The sequence below is a fragment of the Oxyura jamaicensis genome, chromosome 21 (genome assembly GCF_011077185.1).
Source record: "Oxyura jamaicensis isolate SHBP4307 breed ruddy duck chromosome 21, BPBGC_Ojam_1.0, whole genome shotgun sequence".
Lineage (NCBI taxonomy): Eukaryota > Metazoa > Chordata > Aves > Anseriformes > Anatidae > Oxyura > Oxyura jamaicensis.
The window spans coordinates 678,998-691,086 of NC_048913.1; the positions used below are offsets into that span (position 1 = coordinate 678,998).

General features: G+C 67.5%; 1 protein-coding gene across 1 annotated transcript; it reads right to left on the bottom strand.

The window, feature by feature from the left end:
* Positions 1-473: 473 nt before the first annotated feature.
* Positions 474-12,083, bottom strand: ESPN (espin; the record flags this gene model as incomplete). Its single annotated transcript, XM_035344798.1, has 13 exons — positions 474-2,326; positions 2,694-2,975; positions 3,083-3,228; positions 4,429-4,455; positions 4,781-4,964; positions 5,039-5,200; positions 6,648-6,919; positions 6,995-7,214; positions 7,323-7,454; positions 7,542-7,724; positions 7,794-7,980; positions 10,434-10,627; positions 11,904-12,083. Coding segments are annotated over 13 exons (3,564 nt in total), but the record flags the coding sequence as incomplete, so codon positions are not given.
* Positions 12,084-12,089: the final 6 nt, after the last annotated feature.

The window sequence follows — 12,089 nt, forward strand, 5'->3', positions numbered from 1 at the left end:
TGGGGGCAGCTGCCCCAGCATAGGCGGCCCCCAGCCCGCCCTGCTCACCTCTCCTCCTCCAGTTTCTTGCGCAGGATGTCCCTCCTCCAGGCCGGCATGCTGGCCAGGCGCGCCTCCTCCTCCTTCTCCTGCAACAAACAGCTGTGTTACGGACAGCCACGGAAGCGCAGGGCCCTGGGGTGGCTGGCTGGGCTCCGCTGGGGAAAGTGAAGGATGGCAAAGGCTCCTGGAAAGCAGCCCCCCATGGGCCAGGACCAATCCATCCCCAAGGACATCACCCCGGGAACGTGGGCCACAGGGAGCACAAGTGTGGAGGCAGCCGCAAGGAGTGAGGCGCACCCCCGGCACTGCACAACGCGGCACGGCACGGCGCTGATGGGACACGGCGCTGATGGGACACGGCTCTAAGACACTGCAGGCATGGTGCCAGGTGGGAGCCCTGCGGTGACGGGTCCTGCCATCCCCGACCCCTCGCTGTCCACGTTATCCCAGTGCAGGGAGCACACGCGACCAAGGAGCGTGCGGAGCACTGAGCCCTTCACAGCACACACAGCTTTATTGCACGGACATGTGGGGGCCTATGACACCCCGGCACCGCAAACAGCACACCAAAGGGGAGCTGTGCCCCCAGCACAACACACAGCCACGGCAAGAGGCACACAGCAACTTCGACACACAGCTGGCCACAGAACCTCCGCGGGGTCTGGGCACCAGGGCCTGCTCCCAGGGCATGAAGCAAAACCCATGGGTCTACAGAGCCGGCCCATGGTCCTGCTGCCGTGAGGGCAGCTGAGCTGTGCCCATGCACAGGTCCCGCTGCCCGGCTGCACCCGGAGCCTCTCCTGGCTGCATGCCCCAGACGTGCACTCGGCCAGCCCCATGCCACCACCACGGCCCCAGGGCCTGCTGCTGCCACAGTATCCCAGCCAGCTCAGATATCGAACATCTCTGCCTCCTTCTCCTTCCAGAAGGAGAAGCTGCGGTCGATGTAACGGCAGATGTCCTCGTCACTGAACTCCCCCAGCTCCGAGACCAGCTGGGCTGGCTCCTTGCCTCCCTGGGCTGCAGCAGTGGCTGCCAGACTGGGGGATGAAGGACTCGACTCCACCGCTGCTGCCGTGGGCACTGTGGGGCTGTCCCCAAAGAACTCCTGCTTGAGGTCCTCGAAGCCGTCGAGCCAGCAGCGGTGGCCAGCCTCGACCCGCTCCAGCACGGCACGGTGGAAGCGTCGGATGCACTCCCAGCTGTGGGTGCCCAGGCGGTCGAACATCTCGTAGCACAGCAGGTGCCGGAAGCGGCGCTCCTCAGGGCTGAGGTTCATCTCCAGCAGCTGGAAATAGCCCAGCATGAAGAGGTCGAGCGAGAGGCTGTCGTAGGGCACGGGTGAGCCTCGGACATGGGGCAAGAAGTGCTCGGGCCAGTAGAGCACATCAGTGCGACTCAGCCGCCGGATCTGCCGCCCGGGCACACGGTGGGCAACGCTCCTCCAGTGCGCCAGCAGCCTCCCCACCGCCTGTCGCTGCTTCCAGAGGCGCCGCAGCCGCTCGTCCCCATGGGTGTGTGCACCAGGTGCCTCCGCCAGTGCCCACTTCTTCCAGTGCTCCAGGAAGAGGGAGACAGCGCGCTCCTTCCGTGCATCAATGCGCTCCTGCAAGCAGCTCAGCTCCGTCTGCACTGGCTGGCTGCGCCGCAGCACCCCATCCGTGTCCCCATCTCTGTACTCCTCCTCCAGGATGGGCTCACGGGTGCAGACCTCCACAGGTGCTCCTGGGGGCAGTGACCGCTTCCGCTTGGTGACCCTGGTGCGGGGCACGGGGGCTCCCACCAGCCCCTCATAGTTGGCCTTGAGGCTGCGGACAGACACACCACAGTGCAGGATCTCACACCGGGCGTCCTGCTGGGTGCCGGCTGGGCCAGTGGGGGGGGACCTCTGGGGCACAGTGCTGCTCGCTACTCCCCCCACCCCGGGGCTCTCCCGGCCTCCCAGAGTGGCCAGCAGCATGGCCATGCTCCTCAGCAGCGCAGAGGTCTTGCTGCACCACGCGGGCAGGTCGTCGGCATGGCCCTGCAGGCGCCGGGGGTCCAGGGAAAAGCGCTCGGGGGCCAGGGTGGCCGGGAGCGGCAGGAGCTGCTGCAGCTCCTCCTCCAGCTGCTCCAGCTCTGTCTCCACTGTCTGCACCTTGTGCATCACCTGCAGGTTTTCGATTTGCCTCTCAATGCGGAGAATGTCCTCCTCCGTCATGAGCTGCCCAAAGGGTCCCAGCATGCCCCCGTGGGCGGGGGAGTAGCGCCAGCACGGGGGCGGCAGGACGCTCCCAGGCTCCAGCTAGGGCAGGAAAAAGGGCAAAACAGCTCCTGAGGATGCGCCCCGCAGCCTTGCACGTGCCAACCCCCCAGCACCGGGGTCCAGCAGGGAGCCAGGACCGCGCACGCCTCGCACCGCTGGTGGCCACATGGGACAAGTGCTCCAGGAAGGGCTCTGCGGCCGGGCAGGGTACACAGCACCCACAGCATGCGTGGCAGGGCCATCCCCCGCATGCAGCAGGGCTGGGGCCATCCGGGCGCAGTGGGGAGCCGGAGGCGATGCCATGCTGTGTCGTGTCCATGAGACGGGTCCTGGGCTGCTGGGCCATGCCCATGCCGCTCTCACCACATGCACAGCACACGGAGCCCCGCAGAGTGTCCCCCCCTACCTTGCGCCGCTGCTCCTCTTCCTCCTGCATGCGGAGCTGCAGCTTGCGCACCATCACCTGCCGCTTCCACTCGGGGATGGGCCGGCCCTGCTCGTCGTGGCTCGGCACCAGCGCCTCCACGTCTGGCGGACTCCCAGCCCCCGGCCCTGGCACCGGTGAGCTCCCATTGAGCACCGGCTCTGGCGAGCCCCCTGCAACGTTGCGCGGCAGCCCCACAGCCTCAGGGGTGGCCGGCGGGGTGGGTGTCCTGGTGGGCGATGGGGAGGATACCGGTGACTCGGCCTGTGGAGGACGGGAGGAAGGGAAAGAGTGGGTGCCCACTGTGTCCCCCTGATACCTCAGGGCTCAGCCCCCCCGCCCCCCGCCATCCTCCCCACTCCACCACCTACGTTGGCTCCTGCCTGGCCACTGCCGGAGAAGACAGTGGTGAAGCCTTTGCTTTGCGGCGTCGGCTTCAGGCTCTTCCCAGCCTTGATCTCGGCCAGTAGCTCCGAGTTGTCGCCGGTGGGGGACATCATGTTGAACGACTTGGTGCCTGGCGGAGAAAGGCAGGGTAGGCAGTAAGGGCCCCGCTGCTGCCGGCCCCCTGCTTCCTCAGCAGATTGCGGACCACAGGAGTGACAGGGGGCCGGCCAACAGCCTCCCACACCCAGGAGCCCTTGGGACCCCATCAGACCAGCACCCTGGCACCCAGCTCCCCAGGGCAGCTGGGCAGCCCCAGCCCTGAGTGCTGCCCACCTCCACCCATGAGCCCGGCACCGTGGCACTGCGCTGTGACAACGGCTTGCCGTGACCAGAGGGACAGGACCGTGTCTGGCAGTGGCCCTGTTGCAGCAGGACAGCTCCGTGCTGCCTCGCAGAGGTCCTGGGCCCCTGCAGTCACCCACAGTGTCCCGGTAGGAAGGCACCCACCAGCCGTGAGCCGCATCCAGGGCTCCGGCACCCTGCCCCATGAGCACCCACCGTCTGTGCCAGCCATGCGTACGTCCCTAAAGGCCCATGGTGCTGCGCCACAGCAGAGCCCCTTCCCCACTGCCCTGCGCTCGCCCGTTCGGCCTTGCCACAACAGGGGCCAGACGTCTGTTGGTGCGGAGGGCCCAGCCGGGCGCTCGCAATGCCATCCAGTGCCACTGAGACCCCAGTCCCTGGGAGCCGGCACTAATAAAGCGGGGGCTGAGCGGCTGCCAGCCTGCGTGCTGCAATCAGTGGCGGGGGAGCGGCCGGTGCGCTCACGTGGCGAGGTAATGCCGGCCGGCTGAGCGCGAACAAAGGCGCTCTGTGCGCGGGGCCGCGGGGCCGCGGGGGGCACGGGGCCCTGCCAGCCCTGCCCGGGCAGCAGCGGCGGCCCCACGCTCTGCTCCTGCCTCGGGCAGAGCCGTGCCGGAGCTCAGGAATCCTGGCACCAAGTGGCACGTTGGCCTCATGGCCTGGGAGATGTTGGCGAGGGCTGGGCACTGTTGTGCCTGGCTGGAGGGACAGCTGCCACCGAGGCCATCCTGCGGGACAGCCCTGCTCCACAGGCAGCGAGCTAGCAGGGGTGCGGGCAGCGCTTCCCCAGCACCATGTTCGCTCTCTGGCCGCAGGGTGTGCTGGTGCTGGGGAAAGCTGCCGGGACCGGAGCTGGGATCTGGCCCTGCCGTCTGCGCCCCATTGAGACGCCCTGCTCTTGGCTGCAGGTGCTCTGTCCCCGCGGGCACTACCTGACCACCAAAGAGTAAAGAGCCGTGTTACTTACTCTTCATCTGTCTCAAAGCCTTTCCTTCTAGTGGCAGAAGCAGAGAGGCGGCACAGCGTGTGTAGCAGAGGAAGGATTTGGCCACCACAAGACAAGAGAGAAGAGAAGCAGCCAGCAGTGAGAGCAAGTGGGGGCGGGCAGGCGTGGGAGCCCCCGCGCCGAAACCGGAGGAGAGAAGGACAGAGAGGCTGTCAGGAGCCGTGCGTCAAGGAGCCGGAGCGCAGGGAGAGGAGAAGCACGAAGGCGCCCAGTGCTGGGGTGCGTCCAGCCCAGCACCGCCACGCGGCTGGGACAGGCGCTGTGCCCGCTGCCGGGCCCTGGGCCCCCGCACTCCCCAGGACCCCCGACTTACTTCCCGTGGAGGAGGAGGAGCGGCGGGGCCCGGTGGGGGCCTCGGCTGGCGGAGGTGGTGGCGGCGGTGGCAGGCAGGCGGTTTCGGGCAGCGGCGGGGGCGGCGGTGGGGGCGGCAGCTCAGTGCCAGGCTTGCTCTCTGCCGGGCCCCCATTGTGCATGATGTCCGCGGAGAGGGGAGAGGCCTGAAAGATCACGGGAAGGTGTCACACAGAGCCAGTGCCACGACGCTGCCCGCGGCGCCAGGGCCCGGGCTCACCTCCTCACTGTGTGCCATCCTGCGGGGGCTGGGCAGCTCCGCTGCACTGGGCCCCAGGTGCTTATAGTAATCGCCCGTGCTTGGCTGCTTGCTGAAGTTCCTCGACCGCCTTGTGGAGTCGGCCCGCCGCAGGCCCTCGGGGCTGCCCTCGTGTGATGCTAGCTGCAACGGGAAGCGCAGCTGAGCGGGGCCACACAGGGCTCAGCAGGGCCGCAGCATGGCCATGGCCGGCACAGCTGCGTGCCCTGGGGGGATGCGGGCTGAGCATGAGGTTGGCTGAGGCCTCCGACAGTGCCTGGCACTGCGACTCCGTGGCCTGTGCCTGGGAGCCCAGCTGAGCCTCCCCTGGGATAACCCCATGGGAACGGCAGTGCTGCCTCCCGGCCCCACGGATTAGCTGGGAGCTTGAGCTTATCCCCACCGGGCCGTAGCCCTGCCGCAGACCCTGCTGTAAATGTCGCTATTAAGGCAGTAAGACCTGCAGCAGCACGGCCTCGGCTCACCCCAGTGCATACCTCTGGGGCTTTGCGGGTCGTGCTGTGGAGCGGCCGTGCTGCAGGGGGCTGTGCCTGCTCCTGGGTGAGGGGGCCCGCCGCTGTGGCACAGCCCTGTGCCCCGCTCCCTGCGCCCAGGGCCCCACTATTTGCATTTCTCTGTGCGCCACCTCCACCCGAGGCATTTGCATGGTGAGCCTGGGCACAGCACGCCACCAGCAGCCCCAGCTAAGTCAACAAGTGCCAGCTCGGCGCTTCCTGCTCCGGCAGCCGCCGGGCACCGCGCCAAGCCTGGCTCTGGCTCCAGCAGCCCCAGCCCCAGCCCCACAGGTGGGTGTGAGGTTGGTGCTGCCCGGCCTCACGGCACCGGCTGCTCACACACCCTGGCACCAACAGTCCTTGAGCTCACACGCACCCACGCCTGCCGTGGGCAGCCCAGGCAGGGCTGCTCGTTAGCCCTATGTGCGCTAACAAACAATGGGGAGCCCGAGCCCAGCACAGGCCTGACACACGCTGCTCTGCCAAGACCCCATCCTGCATGCCCCGGACCCCCACAGCGCTGGGCTCTGCCCATGCCTGCAGCCGTGGCCTTACACCAGGCTGCTGTCCCCAGCCGGGTGGTGGGCCCATGGCTGGGGTCGAGGCGGACCCCAATCCCCCCACACCCAGTGCCCCCCCCCACCCCAGGCAGCTGCACCCCTCTTACCTGTGCGTCCCAGCTGAGCCCTCTCAGCTCCTGGCAGTGCCGTCAATGCCACCCGACACCTGCGGCGCAGGTGACACCGGAGCTGGGCACTCGGGTTACAGCTGCTGCCTGCACCCCACGCCTCCACGCAGCCACCCACGCCCAGCTCGCCCGGGGCACTGTGCCGGTGGCACCGCTGGCACCACGTGAGCACAGCGAACGCCACCCACACGGTGCTGGCACCCTGAGCCGGCACAGTTTGGTGGTGGGACATCACCGGCCCCAGCTTGCCGTACTCATGCTGCTGTGGCAGGCACTTTGCGTGCCACCCCCAGCAGCGCTGCCACTAGTTACTGACTGCCCATGGGACATGGGTGCCCGGAGCCTCGCGGCCAGGAGCAGCTGGGCAGGGAGCGCGGGGGGAGCGTACCTCTCTGCGCAGCGCCTGGCTTTCCACGTGCCGCAGGTTGTTCTTGGCCCGCACGTAGATGTCGGCAGTGTCGGGGGAGGCGGGGGGCGCAGGCGCAGGGTAGCCGGGGGGCGGCGGGGGCGGGCGGGTGGCAGGTGGGGGTGGTGGCGGGGGGAAGCTGGGGGGTGGCGGTGGGGGGCCCTCACTTGCTGACCCCCTGCCCCGTGGCCGCGTCTCGGGGTTCAGCATGTCCATGTACGCCTGCATGTCCGTCAGCGCTGGCTCGGGGACCCCTGCAGAGGGGAGAGGGAGTCACAGCAGTGCTCACCCTGTGTGTCACCCCCCAGCTCTCTGCCCCATGCACTCACGGGCTGTGGGGGCCCCGTGGGGGCCACCCCTCTTCTCTCCGGTGCTCGACTGGCTGGAGTTGCAGGAGTCATAGTTGGAGAGGGTGCTGGCAGGGGAGCCCACCTCAAAGCGTGCCTGGGGCACTGACGCCGTGGTGTTGGGCGATGACATGCCCGAGTCGGGCTGCCGGCACTCCCCCTCAGCTGAGGGGTCTCGCGACAGCACGCGGTGCTCCACGTTCTGCCGGCACAGCCAAGTGGTCAGGAGGTGGGCAGCAGCACCCGGGCCCTGCGCACCCCCACGAGCCCCCCATGCGCTGTGCCCCCATGCTGCAGGGTGCCACCGTACCATGTTCTCCACGGTGCGCAGGTACTTGGCGCAGTGGCTGTGGCCATTGTAGTCAGCGAGGTCAGCTGCCGTGTAGCCATCCTGGTCGCGGATGCTGAGGTCGGCACCATTCACCACCAGGATCTGGCAGCACTGGGGAGAGGGTGGAGCGTGGCAGGGTTGATGCCGTGCTCCCCCCCCCCCCCCCCCCCACCAGCACCCTCGGCCACCAGCACCAACCTCCAGCTCGCCGTTCTCAGCAGCATCGTGCAGTGGTGTGCCGCCCCAGCTGTCTGCCATGATCTCGCCCCCATGCAACAGGAGCCAGCTCAGCACCTTGGCGTGGCCGCGGCTGGCGGCGAAGTGCATGGCTGTGGCCCCGTCGTCATCCCGCTCTGACAGGCTCACCGTCGTGAAGCTCATCTGTGGAGGTGGCAGATGAGCAGGGCCGCCGTGCTGTGCCAAGCCGTGCCGTGCCCAGGCAGCACTTACCAGCCAGACGATGACGGTGTTGTGGCCCATCTGGGCTGCGGCGTGCAGTGGGGTCATGCCATCATTGGCGCGCACGTGGGGGTCAGCCCCACAGTCCTTCACCAAGTACTGGATGATCTCGAGGTGGCCCTCCTGGCAGGCGAGGTACAGAGGGGTGGCACCGGTCTTGGTCTGGGCACTGAGAGTGCTGCAAGCAGAGCATGGTGCTGGGCACCCACAGCCCTCATCGGGTGGGAGCGCATGGGGCACTGGGGACATGGGGGTGCAGGGCACAGGGACACAGGGGACGTGGTTATGGGGGCACGGAGGACACAGGGATATGAGGGCACACTGGGCACAGGGGATGTGTGGGACACAGGGACCGTGTGGGTGCAGGGACACAGGGACCACGTGTGTCACAGGGCCTGAGGGTCGTGCGGGGCATGGGGGCAGGCAGGGCAGCACCAGCTGCTGGGGACGTCCACCCCACGGCCCCGCTCAGGCCCCGCACAGACACAGCGGCTGCCGCGGGAGGTCATTAAGTCAATAAGCTCGGGCTAATCGCATTCCTTCGGCTGTTTTTGGACACTGCAATCTAGCAGTATTTTTAAGTAAGCAGCTTAGGCAGCAGCAGCCGGTGGGGAAGGGTGGACCTATGCATTGGCACTGCCCAGCCTCGCTGCTCCCCAGCAGCCCTGCTAACGGGCACCTCTGCCCCAAGGCCTTGGCACCCCCGTGGCCACATCCTGAGTCACACATCCCACATCCCACATCCTGCACCCTGCGTCCCATATCCCAAATCCCGCTTCCTGCATCCCACACTGCACACCCTTGCCATGCAGGAAGCCGGTTTTTAAGTGCGCCATAAAAACCTGTTGAATATTTAAAAAAGGAAGTGCAATAAATACTCTGCTCTGTTATCGCAGAGATCGCGGGCCCTTAATAATTGATCCCTGTAACAGTGAGACGGGTGGCAGTCAGCACTGGCTCTGCGCTGTGCCATGCTGCAGGACCCCATCCCACAGCGCCATGCCTCACACCAGCTTTCCGTGCACCGCACTGGAGACTGGGACCAGGGACAAGGCTGGGCGCTGGCTGGGGCACAGCAGAGCCCTGCACGGCAGTGGTGTGGGTGCAATGGGCGCATTTTCAATCCATAATTGCCATTTCCCAGTTATGGGGAGGGGTTAATCCACTCGGGCGAGCACCGGCTGGGAGCCAGGCGCTCGGTGCTGTGGGTGAACTGCTTTGCCAGATGGCCACGACCCCGTGCTGGCTGCCCGCCTCGCCACCAGCTGCTGCGGACCCCGCAGCGCAGCCGAGCCAGCAGCAGAGGTGCTGGGGACGCTGCGGCCTCGCTGCTGGTGCTGGCTGCCGAGCCTGGCACGCGCCCTCCGGCCCGAGCTGCAGCCATGTCCTGCAGCGCCCCAGGATTGAATTTCACAGCTGTAACAGAGCCTCCTGCAAGCCGCGGGGCCCGAGCACAGGGCGAGCAGTAAATAATTCAGGGGCCACCTTGGCGGTGGAAGGCGGGTGATGGCAGCAGAGTAACCCCAGCAGGAACATGAAATTCAATGTGAAAGGGCTGCCGCCAAGCGTGCTGCAGGGGTGACAGTGCAGGGACTGAGCAGGAACCACAGCTGCGAGGGATCTGGGCCCTGGGATGGGGAGGGTTAATCCATCTGGGTGTGGGGGCCGCACAGGTGCCCCCCGAGCCAGCACACCTGGGGCAAGGAGATAAAGAGCCAGGGGGGGTGGGCTGGGGAGGCTGCTTGCAGTGGGGTAGGTAGGTGGGGGGCAGCTGCTGGGGGCTGCAATGGGCCCTGCTGGTGGGATGGCTGTCTGGGTGCTGGTGTGGGACCATGTGGCACCTGGGGAAGGGGGTGAGAATGGGGCCAGCCTGAGGGCGTCCTGCCACCTCTCCATGCCCCTCATACCTGCAGTCCCTGCACCTGCTGGGCACGGCATGGTGGGGAAGTATGTCCCCACACCCTCCCCCTTGGCCAGGGCCCTGGTTATTTATAGCAGCCTCTGCCCACTGTGGGAAATGAGATTAGGGGCCACATAATCACATGGTGAGGCCTGGGGTGGCTTGGTGCCATGTGCCCTGTGGCAGCTGCGCTGCGTCCCCAGGGCACAGCGGGGGGCGGCCACACGGGGGGCTGACCCCAGGTGGGGAGCGGGGCCATGGTGTTGCCCGCTGAGCAGTGCTGCAGCGTCCGGTGGTGCCATGGCCCTGCGCTCCTGGAGGCAGCAGGGAAGGTCACCTCTGGTGCAGGGAGCAGCCTCCGCTCTGCGGGTAGCGTAATCCATTTACATAACGGCGGGCGGACAAAGGCGGCTGTGTTATCGCCCCGCGCCAAGAGCGCCGCGAACAATCCCTGCTGCGTGCTGCTCGTGGTCAGCAGCTATATTTCTGTCAGTGCTCACTGTGCTCCTCCTCACCCTTTCTCTCCAGGTGATAAAGAAGGCACAACTGCCTTCCCAAGGTGATAATGCTGCTGTGTTGCCCTTGGAGTTGTAATGCAAGGGGGATGGGGATGGCCGCATCTCCAAGTGGTTGGTGCCCAGTGCTGGCACCTTGCACAGCAGCTCAAGGGGCTGCCAGTCAGTGTGCCATCAGTTTGGTCCCCGTGCCCCCTTGGCAGCAGGGGCTGTTACCTTGGGCAGTGTCCTAAGAGAAGTCGCAGGGAGGGGAAATCCCCTTTGGCCGCAGCGTAGTGGACCGGTAGCGCTCCCGTGTCCGTGGCTGCCGTGGGGTCGCTGCCTCCGAAGCGGAGGAGCCAGTCGATCACCTCGTGGTGACCGAATCGGGCTGCGAGATGTAGGATAGTGGCACCGGAGTTGTCTGTGTCCTGCGGGAGGAAGGGAGAGGTCTTGGCACCTGGGAGCACAGGCTGCCCAGAGCCTCCAGCGAGGGTTTGTGCATGGGGCTGGGGAAGCTCTGTCTGTACCAAGCATGGGCGGCCCCGCAGGGCTCAGGGCAGGAGGGGATGGCCCTGGGAAGCAGGGGAGAGGAGACTGGGGCCATAAGCATGCCCGGTCTGTGCCAAGTCCCCATGGGACCCAGCAGCAGTGCACCAGCCCGGCTGTGGGGCCTCGTCGGCTGCTGGTGGTGCACAAAGCCCTGCTTGTTCTCCCTGTCGCGGGGGCTTGCCACACTGCCAGCGGCCCGGCTCCCCTCCTGGCTCCACGGGATGCGGAGCAGAACTGGCCCTGAGCCAGGATGGCACCGAACCGTGCTGAACCCGTCCTTCCTGCTTAATCGCTTCTCCCACTCCTCCTCCTCCACGTCACATGCTGTTACCTCTCTGCCAGCCCCAGGCAAGCTGCTTATCTGCCCTGGGGCTTGCTCTGGTTGTGTAACCCTGGGAAGGGGCTGGCACCCTGGGGCGCAGCTTCCACCTGAACCTCCATGCCCTCCTTGGGTCTGCGTGGGCTCTGTCTGGAGCGTGCCAGACCTGCTGTCCCAGCCGTGTGCCTGCCCTGGGGGTGGCTGTGCCAGCAGCTCCCACCCAGTGCAGGGTCAGGGCCCAGCACAAGGTGCTGCTGGGTGCCTGCGCCCTCCTGAGCCCCCCGCTGCCAGGCAGCTCAGGCAAGGCAGAGCCCAAGCGAGCCTCCGGCACTGCTGCGGGTGGCCACTTGCCCTCAGCAGAGCCTGTCCGTGACCTTCACCCCATGGCCACCACCTCTCGCACCAGAGCCATGCAGCTGGAAGCAATCCCGGAGCTCCTTGCCCTGGCCAGGCCCTGGCTATGGACCCCCTCACCCCTCCACGGGGCGCAGCCCCCACAGCGCGGATGGTCTGGGGACCTTTGCTGCCCCTTGGTGCAGGATCTGTGGCCCTGGGAGCTGCGGTGGAGGCGTGGGGTGCCTCAGCCAAGCGGGGCACCGCGGTGGTCTCTGCGGTGTGCTGAAACGCCCCTGGGCACTTCCAGGCTTCCCGAGACCCCGCCGGGAGCGTCGCCGCGGCCGGAGGTGCCGGGGGGGGGGGGGGGGAGGAGGAGGAGGAGGGGGAGGAGGAGGCAGCGACCCGGCCATCCCCCCGGGTCTGCTCTCCCGTCCCGGCAGCCCGCCGCGCCCGCTCCGTCGAGCCTCGCGCCCCCTCCCCGGCCCCGCGGCCGCTCGCACCTGCACGCCGCAGCCCCCCTGCGTGAGCAGCCACTGCAGACAGGCGAGGTTGCCGGTGGCGGCGGCGTCGTGGGCCGGCGTGGCCCCGTTGCGCGCCCGCGCGTCGCCGCGCAGCGCGGCCTCGGCCGCCAGGTAGCGGAGGCAGGCGAGGCGGCCGGCGCGAGCGGCGTGGTGCGCGGGGGAGGC